At 44.3% G+C, this 22,927-nt stretch overlaps 1 protein-coding gene across 2 annotated transcripts in view; it reads left to right on the top strand.

Moving 5' to 3' along the window:
* ATRIP (ATR interacting protein) overlaps window positions 1–22,045 on the top strand; it is a 310,304-nt gene extending 288,259 nt beyond the window's left edge. For both annotated transcript variants that reach the window (XM_086938928.1, XM_086938927.1), the window contains exon 14: window positions 21,404–22,045. In XM_086938928.1, the coding sequence (XP_086795054.1) occupies window positions 21,404–21,471 (68 nt within the window). In that variant the 3' untranslated portion in view covers window positions 21,472–22,045. The remainder of the gene's footprint in view (window positions 1–21,403) is intronic.
* Window positions 22,046–22,927: the final 882 nt, after the last annotated feature.

The raw sequence follows: 22,927 nt of genomic DNA, 5'->3' as shown, positions 1-22,927 counted from the left end.
TGCCCGACTTGTAGATTAGGTTTAGGATACTACCTCGCCAGGAGTCGGGAAGCCTACCGGACACAAGGGCGTGGGTGAATAACAATAATAATAATAATAATAATAATCCACATTTGTGAAGCGTGAACAATCACCCGTACGGGTCTCTAGGCGCTGGGGGCCGTCGAGAAGATTAAGCAAGCTATTGCCCAGAGTCACATGGTGCTGGGCTAATCTGGCGCCGGGGATCGAACCAGGATCCCCAGATTCCAGCGTCAGCCGCCCTGGCCTGCGGCACCACACCTCAAATCGAGGCACTACAGCAGGAGATTCTGCGGCTCCATGATCAGCAGGTAGACTTGCAAACTCACATGGAGGACTTTGAGAATCGTTCTCTTCGCCATAATGTGCGGATCCGGTGGGTGACCCTGGCCGAAGATAACAAGGACCTGTTTGGATTCACCCGAGAATTTTTCAATCACATCTTGGGACGTCCTCTAGAGTCAGAACTTAGACTGGATAGAGTACATAGGGTGGGACCCTCGCGGGCCCAGTCGCCCCTGGCCCCCCCCCCCCCACCGGATATCTTAGTATGTGTGCAGGCCTACCGCACAAAAGAGGACATTCTTCAGAAAGCTCGACAGCTACACCCCCTGTCCTTCAGAAATCGATCACCGGTCTTATTTCAGGACTTGTCAGCATTCACGCTGCAGAAGCGTCGGACCTTCAAGCCTGTCATAACATACCTCCAACAGCACAACATCCCCTACAGCTGGGGTCACCCATTCCGCATAGTGTTCAAGCTCGCCAACAAGCTCTATCAGCTCCGCTCATTAAAGGAAGCATGTCGCCTGCTAGAGATAGATCCATCAGCGGAGGAGAAGCCGTCGGGCCGCTCTGGGGGAGCTGAAGCCTCAGGATCCCAGTGGCGCCAGCAAGGTAGAAGATGTCGTGTCAAGAAACCTCCTGCGGCCGAGATCAAGGATGGCCAGCGAGCAGCAGTGGAAGCAGTCGCCTCAGAACTGACCTCGCCTCACCCCAGCTGACCTTCATGTTATCATCCCTTGCGGTTCTTGGCTGTTTGTTCTTCTTGCCAGGTCGTCGGTGGGAGGAGGGAGTGTTCGGCTTTGATCGCATTACCCCGTGATAATACGTTCCCGATTACCTATGAAGGTGATGGACTATGGACTTTTGAACTTTGAGTTTCTTGTTGAGGGTGGGGTGGGGTGGGGGGGTTTTCTGAGACAGGGGAGGTGGGGATTGTTAGGGGGAGGGTGTCCAGTGCTCCATGTTAGAGTTCAGCACACGGCTAACATGACCCCACATGCGCGAGCGACCTCTTCACACTACAAATTTGCTTGCACCAATGACACTACCCACACATCTTCCAGCCCTAGCCTGACCTGGCTGCTTACCGGTTATGCCTCCCACCACCCTTAAGATCTTGACCCTCAATGTGAGGGGGTCTCCATAACCCAGTAAAGCGACAAGCGGTTTTGTCCTGCTTAGAAAACACACAAGCTGACATATGCTTACTCCAGGAGACCCTCTTGCTGGGGCGCGATTGCTATAGACTGCGCTCCCATAAGTTCCCCACTCAGTTCTTCTCCTCTTGCTCTACCAAGACGGCGGGGGTGGCAATTATGGTGGCACAGCGGTTCAAGGGGGAGGTAATGCATAGAAGTGCCGAACTTAAAGGGAGGCTTCTGACATACCGTTTCGCCTTGGGCAGCCTCACGTTTACCATTGGTTCCCTCTATGCCCCGAATAAAGGTCAAGAAAAGTTCTTACAGTCTACCCTTACTGAGGCCACAGCCACGCCAGACCGTCATATTATCTTAGGGGGTGACCTAAACCTGGTATTTGATAATCTCCTGGACAGATCCAGTCAACGCACCCACCAAGCAGGCGCACTTTCTGCAGACGGACTCGGGCGATTGCGCAACTTAGACCTACACTACCTTTGGTGCAGGTTCCATCCCCAAGATAAGTAATATTCCTATTATTCTAATGCACACAAAACCTACTCTAGACTTGACCATTTACTAGCTTCGGACCCAGTATGCACGCTCACGTCCACAACTGAGATAGGGGTTGCATCGCTCTCAGATCCCGCTCCAGTTCTCGCCACTCATTCCCTCACACCCGCATCACGCACCTCCAGAGTTTGGCGTCTTAAGGACACGCTATTACACAGGGCTGACGTTGTGAAACACCTACAGGGCACCATTAGAGACTACCTCTCTCATAACGCCAACCCAGAAACGACCCCTGCGACCCAGTGGGCTGCCCTGAAGGCGGTGTTTAGGGGGGAGTTTATTGCCCTTTCAACGGCTGATAATGGGGAGCGCCAGCGCAAACGCGATGAACTCACACAACGCGTCCATGAGTTAGAACATATGCACCAGAAGACGGGAGCCCCGAGAGTGTGGCGACAACTTAAGGCCATGCGACATCAACTGACTGCACTTGATCAAGACCGCGCAGAGTTTGCGGCCCTGAGACTGCGACATGCCTACTATACTGGGGGAGATAGGTGTGGCCGCCTGCTGGCCAACAGGTTACGGGAGGCACGTCAGCAACAAAGGGTTAAGGAGAGTGTCGGGCCTGATGGGACTTGCGTCTCGGAGGACGCTGAGATAGCGGAGGCCTTCTGCGCCTTTTATGCCACTCTTTATACTGGCAGTCAGTTGGACAGTTCAGAGGGCGCCTCCTTTTTGGACTCGGTTACTCTACCCTCTTTGACAGACGCTAAGGCGGAATATCTAGAGAGAAATATTCACACAGAAGAGGTCATCACTGCTATTTCCCGACTTAAATTGGGGAAAGCACAAGGGCCGGACGGCTTTTCCGCTATCTTCTATAAGAAGTTTTGCGCAGTACTCGCCCCGATCCTTACCCGACTGTTTCATACATTTGCGGAACAAGGAGCGATAACGCGTTGACCTTTTAGGGGCTTCTGTTGCAGTCATCCCGAAACCCGGGAAGGATAAGACTAAATGTGGGGCTTACCTCCCGATATCCCTATTGAATGTGGACTTTAAACTGTACACTGGGATCCTGGCGGCCCGACTAGCCCCTCAGCTGCCCGGACTTATAGATCCGGATCAGGCAGGTTTTATTCCCGAACGGCAGACAACAGATAACACTAAACGGATTCTCCACCTTATAGAGAAAGCCACCCGGCTGCCTGGGGAATGTATGATGTTGGCGATAGATGCCGAAAAGGCTTTCGATCGCGTCCACTGGCCCTATCTAGAGCAGGTCCTGGAGAGAGTGGGGATCAGGGAGAAATTAAGTACCTTTATTTTTAATTGCTACAAGTTCCCTACAGCTGTGGTCAGGGTGAATGGCTACAGCTCTGCCAGTTTTACCATTGAGAGGGGCACGAGGCAAGGGTGCCCATTCATCAATCAGGAGTTTGTTAAAGCGCGACTACTCACCCGTAAGGGTCTCAAGGCGCTAGGGGTGGGGGAGTTGAGGGGGTGCAGGTTCCATTCCATCAAGGAGGGAGTCTGTCGAAGAGCCAGGTTTTGAGGTTTCTTGCGAAGATTGGGAGCGATGTTGTCTGTCTGAGGTGGAGCGGAAGGGCGTTCCATGCTTTGGCCACGAGGAAGGAGAAGGAGCGGCCTCCCGATCTGGTCTTTCTGGTGCGGGAGACCACGGCGTAGGAAAGCTGGGCTGATCGTAGGGTCCTTTGAGGTGCGTGGAATTTGAGTCGGCTGTTGAGGTATGCTGGTCCGGTGCCGCGGAGGACCTTGTGTGCGTGGGTGAGCATCTCAAAGGTGATTCTCGCCTCGACGGGGAGCCAGTGGAGTGTGCGCAGGTGCTGGGAGATGTGGCAATGTTTTGGCAGGTTAAGGACCAGCCATGCGGCGGCGTTCTGGATGTTCTGTAGCTTGCGGATGAGGTTTTTGTTTATTCCGGCGTAGAGTGCGTTGCCGTAGTCGAGTCTGCTGGTGACCAGGGCGTGAGGGACTGTCTTTCGGTGTTCGAGGGGGATCCATTTGAAGGTCTTACGAAGGAGTCGGAGGGTGTGGAAGGAGGAAGATGAGACAGAGTTGATCTGGCGGTCCATTTTGAGCTCGGAGTCCAGGATAATTCCCAAGTTGCGTGCGTGGTCTGTTGGGGTTGGCGGGTTTCCGAGGGCGGTGGGCCACCAGGTGTCGCTCCAGGCGTCGGCGTTTGGGCCCATGATGAGTACTTTGTTGGTGTTTAGTTGTTATCGCCCCTTCTCTTCGCCTTATACATGGAACCTCTGGCGCAGAAATTATGACAAAATCAGGCAATCCCAGGGATCAAATTTGGTGGTTATACCCACAAAATCAGCCTCTACGCGGATGACGTACTGATCTCACTAGATACCCCAAAGACGGCCTTGCCGGCGTGTATGGCAGATCTAGATGCCTTTGCCCGGGCCGCTGGTTTCAAAATGAACGCAGATAAAGAGATAGTCTTGGATCTCTCTCTGTCTCCCCACACACAATCTTATTTGCAGGGTCTATTTCCCATTCAATGGGCAACGGACACAATCCCATATTTGGGGATCCTAGTGGCCTCTTCACTCCCCATTATAGTCGCCGCTAACTATGCCACACTCCGCGGGAAAATCCGAGGGGAGCTCAACCGGTGGAGACATTATTCCCTCTCCTGGTTAGGCAGGATCGCGGTGGTCAAGATGACTATTTTACCTCAGATCCTTTACCTTTTCCGTGCCCTCCCACTACGACCGCCCGCTGGGTGGATCCGGCAGACACAATCCGATCTGGCCTAATTTATCTGGCACGGACGGAAGCCTAGAATGCGGAGAATGTTAGTCACGCTGGCCCCAGAGATGGGAGGTTTGGGAGTTTCCGATCGCCACAAGTATTACCAAGCGTCGCAATTGCGATACCTGGTCGAATTGAGCAAATGGGAGTCAGAGAAACACTGGCTATTTCAAGACCAGGCGGTGGCGGCACGACCACTGCAGGAAATCCCTTTTCTCCGCAAGCCCCACAGGCCCCCTAACCTGTACACTTCGTACATAACGCGGGTTCCCCTAGAAGAGTAGGACGCCTTTAACATCGCACACGGCCTCACGACCTTCCCCTCTCTACTCACTCCGTTAGTTGATAATCCCGACTTGACCCCGGGCTCAGTACGACTTTCGCCCATTGGCGGCCTGCGGGTTGCTGCTTCTTATATCACATGTATGGAGCTGAGGGGGTTGTTCCCTTTTCCCAATTCAAACAGGAGTATGGCCTTCCAGAAACCAAGCGGTTACGCTATCTACAAGTGGGGCACTGCATCCGCAGGAACGCACAAACACGGATAGACGCTTCCTCCCATACGAGCGATGGCTCATCTCCCGCACGTCTGATGCTAAACTCATTTAGGATCTCTATAAGATCCTACAAGCTACACAGGCGCACATGCACAACCCAGGCAGGGAGCGGTGGGAGAGAGTTTTAGGTAGGACCCTTAGCCACAAAGAATGGGAGGGGATCTACTACAGGGTCCGACACTCTGCATATCACATGGGGCTTACGGAGACGTTCACGAAAGTAGTGACATACTGGTACTATACCCCAGAAAGGCTACATGCGATGGACCGCAGTCGAGAGGCGACCTGTTGGCGTGGCTGTGGCCAGGTTGGCAACCTGGTACACTTGTTGTAGGACTGTGTACAGATTCAAACCTACTGGGTGCAAGTGCTGTATGAAATAGACAAACCTTTGAGACGGAACTCCCGCGCTTCCTGGGTTTTATCCTATTTGGTCTCCCTAACCCACTGACCTACCCCTTACGATCCCGCAGAGGTAGTCAAATGGCTATTGCACTGGGCTCTGCGGTACAAAACATACTCGCACATTGGCATACTACCACCACACCTTCCTTTGTCGGTTGGCTGCACCGGTTGTGGCATGTGCTCGGAATGGAGAAATTATCACTCACTATGGCGGGGGAAGGGGAAAATTTGAGAATCTATGGCAACCATTTAAGTCACTCTTGACCACTGAATTCAGGGAAATCACATGTCCACGATATCTGAGATTATTGAGGCTTACGGAACCAAAGAAGGCAGACTGTTTAATTGAGCATAGCAGCGGAGGCACCGTTGTGTGGAGAGGCTCGGGGGGTATCAGGGGCAGAAAGGGAGCACTGGACGGGGGGAGGAGGGAGGGGATTTGGGGAGAGAGGCGGTTGGGTTTTTCTATGTTGCGTTGTTTCTTTTCATCCTTTTTACACCATGTACGAGCACTTGACCGATTGTACCTTGAACACTGAACCCATGACTATAATGTACTTTACTTGATTGTATATCTTGCTACCGAAAGTTCATAGCTAAAATGTACATGGAGAGGTTTCTGTCCTTCCTATCTGATCTCAATAAAAACAGTTAAACCATAAAGTATGCTTTTCACAAACAACCTTCAGGCCTACAGACTTTTTTTTAACTTTTCAGGATAATCAGATAGGACCTGTAGGTTCGATCAGTGGCTTGCCATAATAACCAACCCAACTTTGTTCCGTTGTACTCAGCATAAGCTTTCCCACAAGGCAACAGTGCAACACAAGCACTGTTTTTTTTTATTGGAAGCTCAAATCTTATGCTGAATCAAATGCTGTACTCTAAGAAATCAACAGGTGGGCGAAGCCAAAGCTTCTATTTCAGTAGTGCAAAACTGGGACCTCAAATACAGGCAGAATTTAACGACAAATTGTCATTTATACCCGAATACCAGACAACCGGGGGTCAAGATTTTTTGAACAGAGGTAATCTAATGCGTCTGCTTAGAGAAATACCTGAACTGGACGACATAGACTCACAAGATCCCCTGTCTGTAGAATTTAAACGCACAAAATACAATCCAGAGGTAGAAGAGTCCCTAACCACCTGGTCGTCTAAAGACATAGTAGATAGAATACTTGCTATGAGTATGTCTTTCGAGGCCTGGGGTATAGAACTAAGGCGGCAACAACGGAAAAAATATCCATTTCCCCTATTAAAAAGCAAAAACATAGGAAAAACGAAAATGGAAGAGGGAAATACCCAAAAATCATGCCTAAAGAGTGCATGTTCAGTAATTCCGCGACAAACACCACAAAACATAAGGAGACAGGTAAATGCAGCGAGCAAGGAGGGTTTCAGGAACAGATCTCCGACTGGTCTTGGGTAGCAGAGGTTCTGAGCAATAAGTGTCCCTAGCAAGTCCGGATATCTAAAGGAGGATAATAAATTACACCTACAGGGAACAGTTGATAATCGAAAGGAATCCATCGCTTCAACCACACATACGATCAGCCTCTGCTACTGGAATGTCCATGGTTTTAACAGCATGTGGCATGACCATGAAACCGCAATATTCTTGGAACAACACGACCTAATATTATTACAAGAAACCTGGAACCTGTGCCAAGTTTCCATCCCCGGCTACATAGTTTCATGTCCTCGCAGAAAAATTCTCAAAATTCGGACACCCGAGAGGAGGCTTAACAACGTACATCGCCCAACAATACAGATGGCAAGCGGAAGAAGTAGACACTGGGGTAAAATGGATACAAGCAATAAAACTTATGGAGAAGCTGGACTTAAGTTCACGCATTCACAGCCTATTGGTGCTTAATGTTTACATACATCCGGAAAAAAAACAAAAAAAGAAAAAGTTGATAACACTATTAACCGTAATCAAGGCATTGCAAAGCACTCACGAATCGTACTCCATGATCATCTCAGGGGATTTCAATCGTAACCTAACAAAAGATGACAAAATAACTCAAGCTCTCGGAGACCTGGGCCTTTCATTTCTGAACAAGAAAGAAAAAGGGGACGGAGGCATACCTATAACCTTTGTAAGCGGCAATCGGAAGTCAAGAATAGATTTCACAATAATCAGCAAAAACCTGATATCAATGGTGAGCTCGTTTTCAGTTGGGCAACGCCCAAAAAGCGATCATCTCCCATTAATCACCAAAATAAAAATGTTGGTCAACAAGACTGAAAAACAAAATACCGTCACTCAGTACACTCAAAAATTCAATCTTCGTAAACTAAAATGGGGTGGGAAAGACATAAAACCAACAATGGACAAGTTAAAAAAAGAATTGCTCAGATTAACACCAGAGGAAAAAGAAAACCCGATAAAAACATGGGAATATTTATGTGAAGTCCTTACTAGAAACCCCCCAACCACAAAACAGCATGCTAGAAGAATTAATATTGGGGAAAAGCCTTGGTATAACATTACTTTGCGAGAGGAAAAAACGAAAATTACACGTGAAGTCCGGAAGCAGGTAACAACGTTAAAAAGTGGGAAAAAAACGGATAAGGCAAAATTAAGTTATGCGGAAAAGATGCAAGCACATGCTGAGTAATGCAAAAACAATATACCAAACTGGAATCTGGACAAAATTATTAACTGCCGGGAAACACAAAAATGCCCGAACATTTTGGGGTATCATTAATAAATTGACAAAAAGCAATAACCTAAGACATTGAGGAAAAAAAGTGTATCCAGCACATTAAAAACATGTTTATCGACAGGGAGGACAGACAAAAGTGGCACTAAATCAGAATGCGAATTATGCACTAGAAACTCTGAACATGCGGGAAACATTGTAGGAAAAGGAAACAGTTCACCGGAAGATACTTTAAAGCCACCGGCGGGCTGCGAAAATCAGGATAAAGGGGAATCGGTAAATATACTCGCTATAAAATCAGAAGATATAGCACCAGATACCCTAGTAACAACTGCCCAGCTGAAAGCAATAATAAATCGACTGAAAAAAGAGGGTGCAGCAGGTCCAAACAGGCTCCCAAACGCTATCTTTAAATACTCGCCTGAATTCTGGGCAGAATACCTAACACCACTTTTTAATTCAATTTACAGCCAGAATAAACTGCCTAAGTACTGGAACGGGAGCATAATCCACCCTATATTTAAACAAGGTGATCACAATGAGCCGGGGAATTATAGGCTGATATTGCTGATGGATGTGGAGGCAAAACTATATGGGTCATGCTTATTGTCATAGCTTCAAGACTGGATGGAAGACAAACAAATAATACCAATGTTCCAAACGGGTTTCCTGCCAAGGACCGGTACACTAAAAAATTTAATAACCCTGGCTCTCCTGAAGGAAAAAGCAGAAAAAAGGATTACAAGACTCTATGCTTGTTTTATAGACCTGCGTGCAGCTTTTGACAGGGTGAATAGAACCAGACTATGGTAAAAATTAAGAACCTGGGGTCTACCGAAGAATCTACTGGAGGCAATTATAAGCTTGTATAGTAACACCTGGGCACAAGTTAAATTGGGAGACGGAAGCAGCATCACGGCTGAAACTAATACACAACAGGGCCTAAAACAAGGCTGCGTACTGGCCCCAAGCTTATTTAACCTTTATATGGCAGACATCGTCAGTCACTTGGAGGTCGGGGAAGGTCACCCACCATACCTGTCAAAAACTCTGATCCCCTTCCTGCAGTATGCGGTTCACGTTGTTCTGATTCAAACGCCAATTGGCCTGCAAAGGATGAACAACAATTTGGTAACTTACTTGGAACACGAATGTTTGGAACTGAATAAAGACAAAACCAAAGTGATACGCATTGTGGACCCGAAAAAGCAAACATTTAAATGGTAAGCAAATAGTACCCCTATAAAGGAGGAAACATCATATAAGTTCCTAGGATTGAAATTGGGGCGAGGCGCAAAGAACACAAATTAGACCTAAAGGCAAAAGCACGGTCCCTGATCTATGCATACCGGCAATTACAAAAACAATTAAGCTGCCCAAACTATACACACCTCCTGAAAGTGATAAAAGCGCAAACCCTACCCACCTTGTCATACGCACTGGTCACCTGGTGTGGCAAAGAGGCGGGGCTGTCAAACCGCCTACAAACAAAGGTATATAAGGCAGCTTTAAACCTTCCAAAATCAGCATCACCAGCGCAGGTTCGTTTGGAATTCGGCCTGCTGAATCAGAAGTTTCGCAGTATGGGAACTTTTGTGAAACTCGGTCATAAAATACGTATGTCTGAAGAAGGCTCACTGGACAACCTGTGTTGGAAAGAAATCACCACCCAGCAGAAACAGCACGTGCCAAACAGCTGGGGAGATTTCTTGTCCCAATCGTTGAATGGTATAGGAATCGAAGCAACATGGGACTTGATGCCAGATAGAAATTGCTTCGACAAAATTGTAAACAATGCAGTCAAATGGGAATCCTATCTGGAAGACAAAACAACTACCGCAAAACGACGACAAGGGTGGACCGTGATAACTCATATTCCGGGGTAAAGTCACAGTCTTATCTGGAAAGTCACTTTAGTAGGCCACTAAAACAAAGACACATAAAACATCGACTGGGCCTACAGTTTTCTAAGGACCTGCTACCATCCTGGAAAGGTAGTCACGCTGACCCTAATTGTCGCCTATGTGGATATCAAAATGAAACATTAACCCACTTACTATGTGCTTGCCCAGCACTTACAGATTTGAGGACACAGCTTTTAAAGTCCATTTTTAACAAACTGAACATCCGAACATGCAGGCAAGCTGTAATTCGATGGTTAGATGGATCATCTCCAATGTTGGCATGTAGGGGGGTTAAAAATATGAAGAATGTACAATCACTCCTACAACAAGCGGAACAAGGAATTATAGTAACATATTGAAACATATGAGCTCAAATTAATTGTATGGACTATTCATTTTAACTGTTCATTTAATTGTTAATATTTACTTACTATTTTTAACGATGATTCAAATGCATTTTGTAATAATTTTTATTAATTTTATACAATAAAATTGACTATTTCAGTAGTGTTTCTTAAAGCTCTTTTTCTGTTGACCACATAAGATCTGGTGGCATGTATGCTATTAAGCCCGACCTAAAAAGACAGTTGTAGAACTGATTCTTCTAATGTAAGTAATAGCACAGCCCCATTTAAACAAGGTAACACAATAGCATAATGACCAAAATTAAACCTCTTTTACAAAGAGACGGAAATGAGGCAACGGTGTGATACAGGTTGTCACATCCTGTATTTAGGTCTAGCCTAGAGACCGCTTTAGCTGTTTTGCCACCCTCATTTTCACCAAAATAAAAATACACATACACACTTCCGCCCGCCACACATGGAGCAGTAGATGTGCGCACTTCAGCCATTCGCTGCCTTCAATAAGTGTTCATATGTACATATCAACCTCGAAAGTAGTCCACTTCATAGCCAGGGCTGGTAGGCCTATACTTTAATTGGCAGTGCTTTTTTGCTTTCCTTTTTTTGGTAGACCGTTCTTTACTTTAAATTTTGCTTTCATGTGTTTTTTTTTTTTTTTGTGAACTTTTTTTCTTAATTACATGCACACTATCTTTAACGGTTGCATTTCTTCTTTTTCTTATTTTTATACCTTTTTAGTGCCTACTGCATGTTTGCAAACATTAACAAGACATATCGCAGGCTCACCAGTGCCAATTCTATTGGGATGTCATATTATGATAGCACTGCATTAGTTTGCCCCTAATGGTGATAAGGTACCACTGTTCGAAAATTAGAAAAGGGTACATTTTCACAGTCCATAGGAAGTCTTGCTGTACAACTGTAAAAAAAAAAACAAAATCAGCAATGGACATGCGTATCTGCAGAAATGGGGTACCTTACTGACTTTTTACGGTGCCTCCATCTCTCTGTTATTCCGCAGTGAAATCCTAACCTGATCCCCACATATTTGATGTGTGCGGCCTTTGAACATTTATACAGCTGTCCTTTACAACTTCTCACCCTCAAGACTGTGTTCCTCGTTGCTATTACATCAGCGCAGTGGGTAAATGAGCTCCAAGCGCTTTGTCAAACCGCTGTATATCACCGTCTAGCTAAACAAACTCATTCTGCATACTAGGCTATCCTTTCCCAAAGTAGTGAAGTCATTACATGTCTCGGAAACCATCTCCTCATCTGCGATCTGTGCTCCGCCTCACCACTCTGAGGAGGAGAGACTCCATCGTCTAGATCCTAAAAGAGCGCTGAGCTTTTACACTAATCGTGCCAAAGAACAATCGGCTCTTTGAGGGGTTTGCAACACCAAAGAAGGTAAAAACCTTTTTAGAAAAGGACCATCTCTCCCTGGATCGTGCTCTTCATAAAGACCTGCTACGCATTGGCTACGAAGCAGCCAGGGTTAAAGGTTCATTCCACCAGAGCCAAGGCTGCTACCACTGGATTGGCACATGGAGTTTCTGTCCTGGAGTGGGGGGTTTGGGAGCGATCCAAGCTTTTGCAACCGCCAGCCGGGCAGCAACCACATGATTGCCATTATAGACCTATACCGACCACAATCTTCCTTGTGTCCTAGCATCTTTTCAGCTGTTGTGAGTATGAAATCGGGCAATTATATCACATACCTCCATGGACCCCACCCAGTCTTCCCCCCCCCCCCCCCCTCCCCTCCCCTTGAGACCATCTAACAATCCTCTCCTGGGTATAATTAAGTATACAAAGTGTGCCAAATTGCTGCAGTCATAAATTCGCTTAATGAACAGAACGGGCAATAGTATCAAAGGCTATCTTCACATTTCATTTTCTATAGCAATATTTTTCCCTAAGACCTCGCTCCATCTGGAAGCTAGTTTCTCACAATACTCTGCTCTAGGCTGGCAAAGAATTTGATACGCCTTACTAATGATAGCACGCCGGTTCTAGTCATGCAAACACTCCCACATACCTGAACCAGAACCACACCAAACAGCTAAGTTTCTAACAAAAAAACCCTGACCTGTATATATATTTAAAAAACAACCGGTGAGGAATATTAAACATTAACTGAAGGTTCTCAAATGACTTCAAGCCATTGCAATCCTATAATTGCCCAAGACAGTACCCCCCGTACCTGGCCCATTGGCGGGCTGTAGCATCCTGAAATATTCCGGGCAACATTAGGTTACCCCAAAGAGGGAGTTTATATAGAAGGGATAAAGAGGATCTGGTTTTAATGCCCTTCGAAATATATGCAGAGTCTCCAATGGTCTTAAACCGTACACGTTTAAAATAATTAGGATCATTGATCAAGAACCAGCCAGTGCCAAAAATCTGTTTGCTCTGGATTCAAGAGGCTGCGCTAACGGCCAACAAAAGCGGCCCAAAAATAAGGTTTGAAATTAGGGAGGTCTAAACCACCTCGATTATATGGGAGCTTCATTAATGCAATGTCTTGTTTTTTTATAGACTCAGATGAAGCTGTCTGAATAGATACAAAAACTTAGGAAGTATCTTCATCTTTATGACGTTGCATCTACCCAAGATACTGTTATAATGCTAAATGTACTTTGTAATGTAAGTAGATCCAATAGTCGTAGATGTTCTTAAACAGATGTTTATTAGTTAAAGTTGGTAAATAGGAAGGCCCCACCGGGAGCAGCATCCAGCTGCTCAGCCCTACTCATTCAAACTGATCACACATTCAAACCATGCATACACGAACATTCTAATGACATCACACACACACAGGCTGAGCAGCAGGGAAAGAGATGATCAGGATATAACACATCTCCCTCTTTTAAAACAATGAACACAAAAGAAAGCAAGAGAAAATAAATACAGTATGCCCTGCCGATGACAAGGTCAAGATTTCAAATAAGCAGTCAACATAAGAAAATGAATGACTGTAAATAAAAATTATGAAATAGCAATATATCATAACATAAGAATTGTTGCATAAAACACTAAAAGAGGAATAATATCCTCTCGCACAAAACCAATGCAAAATCACATAACCACCAATCCCCATCACAAACCAAACCCAAAATATCACCAATCATGTCAGTTGGCCAGACTGTCACGAAAAGCAATAAACAGGGAACCCAACTAAATAAAATCCACGGAGTATATGACTTCCCAACGGCACTCTGTATAAATGAACACCTCTAAATGAATAGAGCACTTACGTGGTTCAACAAAATAAATCATGTATACAACTGAGGATTAACAGAACCGAGGACTCTGCAACCTCATATAATTCAATGTGAAACAGATGGAGCACCTCAAACAATGAGCACCTATGTGGCTCCGCAAAATATGCATACTAAAAATCCAAACTAGAGAATTAATCTTCAGAAAAATACACACTAGAATTGAACACCTCAAAACATTTGAGCACTTAAAGTGGTTCAAAGCAATAAATGTAGTCCCTGCACGACTCTTCGCAGTAAAAATGTGAACACCCTCTATTAGAATAGAGCACTATGAAATAAGTGGTTCATCAAAACATACAGCATAATCCATCAAAATAACAGTAAAGAAGCACTTGAATAAAATATTTCAGCACATAACAGTTCCACGCAGTACAAGTAAATAAATTAGTCACTCTGAACACAAACATGTAAATAAATACACATGTGTTTAGCAAATAATTCAAAATAAGAAACTAAAACAATAAATGTAGTCACCGTTGTCAACCGGAAAAAATGCTAGACGTTGTAACTCATGAAGAAATAAACAGTACCTGCGCTGAAGAAAAATAACGAAATGCACTCCTTGCATTTTTCCCACGTGTAAAAATTGTAATTAATTTCAGTATATGAAGGTCAAATGTGGCGCTCTGTTTATTTTAATCACTTCGTGCAGAAAGAATTGTACCACCACAGACCTAAACAGAGGGACTGAATTAGAAAAAGACACGCCCAGAAGAGGTGCAGGTTATGACGTGCTGAAATGAAAATACACTTTTGAAGAATCTTGAAGATGGCAGCACGTTTTCCAACGTCGTGTCGGGTGGTTAAAGGCACTGAAATGTACTCATAGATACAGCGCAGTGTCATTGACGCAGGCACGTCATCACAACAGGAAAAGAGAGAACATTGAACTCTTGTGAGGCTGCAGGCAAGATGAACACGCTGGATGCATGCGCTGGTGCCACATTTGAATGGATTGATGACGGTTGAACTGCCGAGTTAGACAGGCAAGATAAAAATACATCTTTTACAGTTCGTAATCCAAATGCTTGACTTACAAATTCATTTTCCATGTCACGCTGCATATAGGAAAAACATATCACGAAGGAAGTGAAAAGCTCTTCAAATGCCTTCACTTCGCCCAGTTGCCCCATAAATCTGTAATCATCAGACAAGCAGGGTCGGAAAGGGCACAGCAAAAACAGATGATGACAGATAAAACCCATGACTGGGGCGGGTGCAATAACGAAGCCTTTCCCCTTTACAAAATCAAGCCGGTGTCCAGGCAGTTAACTCTTTAAGTTGCAGGAATCCACGGATATTCACACAGGGGCTTTATACCAAAAATAAAGTCAAGTGTAGCTTTCACTTAACAACTGTCTCCTTGAAAACACACTGCAGGCTTATGAATCAGCACAGTGCAAACTGAATTAACGTTTTAAAAATAGGAACAGGTTTGTGAAGATGGTTTAAACTACGTGAAACATCAATGTAACCTCATCAATCCTTGTTTTTGAATTTGACACAGCATATTTATGAAGGTAAAAACGTCGAAAGAAAGTTGCTCATCGACAATGAAAGCATATTTAACGGATGACAGAAGCAAAGTTCAAAGCATCCCAAAATTGGTGGTAATAGCAGGTTTCAGGTCTCAAACTCCAGCTCACAAAATATTTAAAATAACCATTTGTAGACAGGTTGATTTAAAGCAATATGAGTCAAACATTGTCCAACGCCCAAAACATACCTTTAGAAAAGATGTATTCAGTAGGCTGTCAGATGTATCATGACACCGGTGGGGCATCAAAAGGCGTTGCTTGTCTTCTTTAAAAAGCTTTTCTTCACATCTTGTAGTTCCATGTATCAAAAATAGCTCCTGCACGCGTAGTTCTTTCTCCATCGTCGCCATTGTTACAATGCTAAATGTACTTTGTAATGTAAGTAGATCCAATAGTCGTAGATGTTCTTAAACAGATGTTTATTAGTTAAAGTTGGTAAATAGGAAGGCCCCACCGGGAGCAGCATCCAGCTGCTCAGCCCTACTCATTCAAACTGATCACACATTCAAACCATGCATACACGAACATTCTAATGACATCACACACACACACAGGCTGAGCAGCAGGGAAAGAGATGATCAGGATATAACAGATACTTAATGGGAGATTATGCCACAGCTTCAGTTGCTTACTAACAGCAGCTAGTAGCGAATCCTAATTTAATGAGTGGATAAGTTCGGTCTTAGGTGAAATTCTTACCCCCAAATAGGTAGCAATCGGACAAGTCCCTTAAACCGGAGATTCCGGCTGAAAATTGAGAAGGGCTTGGGTTTTATTACTATTCAGTTGTAGCCTGAGAAAAGGCCAAACCTTTTTGCCTCCCTATTAATGCTCTCTATATCCTTCTTTGGCTCCACAGAAAAAATAGCGTATGCATATGCCGTGAGTTTCAGGGGGCTCTGTCCAATATTCAGTGGGCAAATCATATTAACTAGTAATTCCTGAATAAATGGCTCTATAGAGAGAGCAAAACGAAGGGGGGAAAGGGGAAAGCCCTGTCTTGTGCCACAGTGAATAAAAAAAGGAGTAGTTTGAGTATTAGAATATCTTAATCTGGCCATATGGTTGTAATATATAGCTCCAACCAGCTTTCAAAATGTTTCACTAACCCCAAATGCAATAAGTGTTGCCCAGAGATATTCCCAGGCCACCCGGTCAAATGCTTTTTCTGCATCCAATAAGACCATGCCCAGGTTGATTTTTAACTTCCCCGCAGCATTAAAAGCAGTCAGTTTTGACATGGGCAGTGGTGTCTCTCCCATGAATAAAACCATGCTGCTGAGGAGAAACCAGGCTGGCCATCATTGGAGCTAACCGGGTGGCCAATATCTTAGAAAACACCTTAGCGTCTGAGTTTATTAAAGAAATTGGGCAATACGATGCCCGTTCCTCTGGAGCTTTATTTTTTTTAGAAAAAAGATTATATTGCCCATATTCCATGAATCTGGGACTCGACCAGTAACCCCCACTTAGGCAATTACATCTCTAAGCACCGGAGCCAGAAGGCTTTTACACCTCTTATGAAACTCAGCCGGGATAGCATTGCCGCCAGCCGCCTTCCCTAACGGAAGCCCCCCGATCGCTTCCATAATTTCCTCCACTGTAATCTCCTGCTCGAATAAAGAAGAATCCTCTTCTGTCAAAGTCGGAAAATTGCTCGCCTGCAAATGGCTCTGCATGCCAGTCAAGTCTTGTGTTGGATCGGGAGAATATAGTTGCTGGTAGAAGATGGAAAACTGATCGGTGATCTCCTGGGGGCACTTGTATAAAATTCCACCCTCGCCCTTAATAGCTTTAATCTTAGTTTTAAGGCGGCTGTCCATGAACTGATGTGCTAAGACTTTCCCTATCCTGTTCCTATTCCTATACTCATATTGCAGTGTCTTATGCTTAATAAAACAATCCGCTACCTTCTCTTTTAGCACGCTGTTTACGCGGCCTTGTGCTCCAAAAGAGACATACAAATAATCTTGATCTGCCTTTCGCAGTCGACAGCCTTGGCATGTTGAAACTCACAAGTAATAAGCCTTTGATAGGCTTCCTTAGTTAGTTTCTCACGTTCTCTATTTTGTTGCCAAACAAACTGTTGAGTGGCTCCCCGAATAAATGCTTTCAAAGCATCCCATACAACACATGGCGAGGCAGACCCTATATTATCTGTAAGATATTCTGAAATTTTCCTAGAAATAAAGGCCAAATATTCAGAGTCCGTAACCAAATAGCGTGGGAAAGAAAAGGAACGGGCTATTTTAGGAATAGGGCTGGCCAAAAAAGATAATTTTATGGGGTTGCGGTCAGATGTGATCCTAGGACAAATCTCCATATCTGACCCCATCAAGTTGGTATCTGAAACCCAAGCCATGTCGATCCTAGAGTACTGCCGATGTGGCATAGAGTAGTACGTGTACCCCGCTGAAGTTGGAAATAGAGAGCGCGACACATCTTGCAGCGAGTGCAATCGCCCTAGTTCTAAAATGGAAGCCCTCACCTTCGTCATTCTTGGGGTAAGTGGCAGGCTAGTAGAATCCATACCATAGTTGATAACACAATTGAAATCTCCTATTACAACGAGCGCCTCCTGCTCACCCACTAATTCTAAGCAAATATCATCAAATAATGTCGGATCGTCCTTATTAGGGCCATATAAAACACAAAACACTTGGGGAAGGAAGATGGCGGACTAGTGCCACCTCGTCTCGCTGCACTGTGAAGCTCCTGGCTGGCTACCTCAGTAGCTTTCATCATCACAAGCTGCGGAAGCAAAGTTTATGAGGCGCCCACATACCTAAACGGGTGATGCCCTAGAAGGTATACTCTGCTGCTCCCCCGCGTTGTGGCGGACTCTATAACTTAGATGCTTGGACCCAGGTGCAATCTCTGGTGGCATTGGCGGACGCCGCGGCGGGTCTGCTGGCGGGTTTGCTGGTTGTCTGGCCCCTGCAGCTCCTACGGATCGGCGCTCTGCTCGTCGTGCTTTCCTTCTCCAGAGTTAGTGCTAAGGAGTGGTATGGAGCTACCGTAAAACTCTGTGAAAGCGGCTCGCGCTACAAGGACTGCAGGCTTGCACACCCCCCCACCCCCCCTCCACTGGGCGAAGAGAAGGCTTGACTGTGCTGAACACGAGGAATGGAGCTAATGCTGCCAAAATGTGAGTTGGCAGACCCGCACTTCGGCTTCTGGAAGCAGGTAAAGCTGCTGAATTAATTTCAGAAGGTGATCTTCTAGTTCAAACGGTGGATGCAATAGCATCTATACTATGTAGCGCTGTGGAGAAAGATACAAAGGAGCTGGCACAATAGCTCTGGAGCTCACAGGGGAGGTGGTATGTAGAGCAGCCCACTAAGTAAATAGGTTCAAGCAAAGAGAGAGGTCAAGGCACTGATCTCTCGGCCATCGGGTTCTGGCCTCGGCCTGATTTGTGGCCAATGTGCGGAGACCGCTAGGAATAATGAAAATAGCTAGACTATTGCGGAACAAGTGACACCCTTAACTTACACTCTGTGGACTACTCTAATGGGAACAGCTTAGAAAGCTCGCCACGTCCCAATGAAGAGCTAGGCAATAAGACTAAGCCAACTTCAGTAGATATGGCGCATGAGACAATTGAGCAGTTTCCTTCTAAAGAGCCGTCTTTTGCGGTAATACTGCAGGCCTTAAAAGAATAACGACGTGAGGCTCAGTACCATCATGCTCAGACTAGAGCAGACTATCTTAGTACTAAGTTTGTGTATATATAATGCCAGACGAAACGCGTCTGGCATTTACCTGCGAAGAACTGGCTGACATGTTTGTAAGCTTCCAAGTTTAAATACGATGAAAAAACCTACCTGGAGGTGGCTGGTCCTTTGGGGGTAACTCTTTACGACTGAATATATATATATTATATAATATATATATATATATATATATATATATATATATATATATATATATATATATATATATATATGTGTGTGTTCAAGCAAATGTCCCTTGCTGCAGGAGGAGCGACCATTCAGCTGGTGCCGGTGCCGAGTCAAGGACAAGACTCGTGTAGACTTTTGCAAAGCAATTTGAAATAAATCACCGCACTCTTCTAGGATTTGATTAAGCTTTTTAATCCATCAAGGAAAAAACTTCCTCACCATATACATATATATACACACATGACAAAAGCACAATGTATCATACAATAAAAAATATTCCACCAAATGTTTCCTTATAATGCTCCATATGTACATTCACACTCTACTGCATACCTCACATGAACACATGAACACTACAGTCTCACATTTATACCCCAGCCTAATCTCACATACATTTTAGATTAAATCCAAGGATGTTTTTGTTGTGGGCTGGGGTTTTCTACATACAGTTGACGTACATTTCGGTGGTGTCAAGAATGCAAAACCACCTTCCTCAGGACCCAAGAATGTAAACCATAAATTCTGGCGAGACAACATGGGGTGTTCTGTCTTCCTTGTATAGTTATCATATGTGTTGCAAATAAGTAAAGGACCTCCTAACGTTCTTTTATTTAGGAGGGAAGAGGCAGAACCAATCTATTTAGATGTCTTTTCTTATGTGGGTATTGAATTGATCTCTGTAGTTGACCACTGCCATCAAGAGTGGTATAATTATAGCATGTGGATCTTCCGTACTCGGGGAAAGGAATGCCTCTTCTGGTATATTATATGGGGGGGGCTGCACTGGACATGCAAATTTGTACTTGCTTCTCCTAAGGTACTGGCGGGAAGTGTTTAGAAGTGTATTCCTCTGGTGGATTAGGACTTGAAGGACGCACGCAGAAGGTAAAATCTTTAACCTGGTCAAGCCTAGTAGGTGCAACCAACCAATTCTCTATCATGGTCAACCGCACATTGTGCCAACCATAAACTATCATTGAGGCTTTGTGCTTGTTGGTGCTATTTTCCCTTAAGTATTTTTTAAAAATCAGATCTCCCTTTCCCTTTTTGGATTTTTGTCATTTTGGTGTGATTTTGTTTATTGAATTTAACTCTATTTTATTTTCAGTTAGGATTTTATTGTATTGTTTTTTGACTTAATACTGTTTTGGTACCGCATAAATACTTAACACATTGCCTTAAGTTAAGCCTGTCTTCTCTGTGCCATAGCTACAAAAGGGTTGCGCTCCGGTTAAATTAGTGACTTGGAGGGTTCACTGCGACAAGTCTTCTAATTATTCCTCGAGGAGGTGGATAGTCGGCGAGTTTCGTCCCCCCCTCCCCCCACAAAATTAAGAATATTTCTTACAATTCACCCAAATTGCTATTCCAACTCTGGTATATTCTGCACTCCGTGGCTGTTGCTCCGAACGAACCGGTATAATTTGTGGCAAATCATGCAGGTTGACAGCTTATAGTATGCAGCCCTACATTTCTGTAGTTACTGCATAGCGGTAAATAATACACCTGGCAATTATTGATATTTACTTCCCGGGAATGTTCCCCTTCCAGAACGAGGTCCTACATAATGAGCAACAACTGTGTGAATAACAGGTTTGATAGTAGTGGAGGACCTTGAAAGTCGCATGCTTCTCAACATGGGCATGTAGAGGGTGCAATAACAGCACGAACTTTATATGGAATAGTATGTCTGTGTTGGTCTGCCTTTGGTGGTAGGTAGGTAGGTGCGAGTTATGCAAGGATCGGCATCTGGAAACGTGTATCTGAAGTTTTATTTTGGCATGCCTATGTTAATTGTTTTCTTCCTATGAGAAAACTAATAATATGAAAATATGGGTTAACCTATTCAGTGATGTCCACTCTAAGGAGTTGTTCCATCAGAGCCCAAGTGTATTTACTAATTAGGAATCTCTAACAACAGCCATCGTAATACATACTGTGTGTTAAATGCTGAGTCCTTGTTGCATTTCTCTGTGAACTTAGTGGATATCTTTTTTAGACAGTCATATTTTTTTCTTTCAGAGCTGGCTTTGGAAGACCTCTGTCCTCCTGAACCCGAGATGGATGACCAAGACATGGAATGTGACTAACCAAACTACATCATTCCACAGAAAACCCGAAATGACAATTACATAACCAGCAGAATTTCTGAAATGCTGTGCTGCAAATATTGGGGAAAACCTTTGTACATATCTTTCAATTAATATTTGGAAATTAATTTAAAAAAATGTCATCTTTGTAAGGGTAATTTTAGCAAAATATAAATATAGTTTGAACATTTATTCTGTGTACTAGCACGGTTGGAAATCGAAAAAAAATAAATTAGTATGATTACTTTGGACAATACTCTATTGTTTAATAGTAGGTACACTTGTACTTGTCCTGTTTAACACATAAAGGTTGTTTTCGAAAAAAAGGTTTGTTTGAAGTGACGTGCTTTTGCGGACACATTTTCACTTCATAGATTTATAAAGGACCAATGAGCTCATGCTTTTACCTTCTTGTCCCTTTAATCATGGCCCACTTCAGCTTATTGAGCAGTGCAGAAAAGGTGCTTTATTCTAGAAGATGCCTTCTACATCCGAACCCTGTCCCAGATCTACAAACACAATTGGATTTCTGTATACTTGAAAATGCTTAAAAAATTCAAAACTATAGTCCCTTTTTGAGCAACCATTTAATTGAAATTTGTGCAGTACAAAGTCACACAGACTGAGGTCTGCCTAATCAAGAGCTGTGATTTTGCACTTTGTGTTTGTCACCCTAAATGTGTATTCTCTCAATTGTTCGTTGGTGTCTTTTATTTTTATTTAACTTTGTCAAAATAGTGACACAAAAGTGAACATTTATGTACTGGTTTGGTTGGACAAAGGAAAAGTATCAGTATTGACAACTTCATAAATTACAATTTATGCTTATAAAGGAAAAATACATTAATGATAACAAATTTGTAAAGCTGCCATTGTTCTTTTGCAACATTTTTTTAATCTTGACATGTAACACAAATAAGACGTTTAGACTCTCATCAGTTGTTTTGGCCCCACTTGTGCCTTAAGTGAGCACATGGTTTTTATCTGCCTATGAAATTGTGTACATTTACTGTGCCCACACTGAGGATGAAGCGATATAAGAAACCTTTATTATCCCAACATAAATATCCTTACACCTCAGTTCTCTCCTATTTCGGACAGAAGGGTCGAACGAGAGAAAGAAGACAGACCGAGAAACAAGAGAAAGACAGAAGGAATACAAAAGTAAGAATGGACTACTACTTGCAGGAGGAGGGTGGAGCTTTAAAGAGATGGAGGAGGCCTGAAAGAGACACAGGAAGGAAGGAGAGGCAAGGAGGGAACAGCACTGGGAGGAACCGAAGGCGAGATGAAATCTGCCCCCAAGAGTGGAGTGCCCAAACTGACCCTATGAGTGAGGCAGAGGAGATCTGATCTGTGCAACTCCTGGGAAGCACAGAGGCGAAGCAGGAAAGGACCCAGTCGAAGCAGAGAAGACGAAAGAGGAGGAGGAGGGCTGGTTGGAAGATTGTTGGAT

The sequence above is a fragment of the Lissotriton vulgaris genome, chromosome 9 (assembly GCF_964263255.1).
Source record: "Lissotriton vulgaris chromosome 9, aLisVul1.2, whole genome shotgun sequence".
In the NCBI taxonomy this organism is placed as follows: domain Eukaryota; kingdom Metazoa; phylum Chordata; class Amphibia; order Caudata; family Salamandridae; genus Lissotriton; species Lissotriton vulgaris.
The sequence above is the reverse complement of the archived record's forward strand: the minus strand, read 5'-3'. Positions and strand labels throughout refer to the sequence as shown.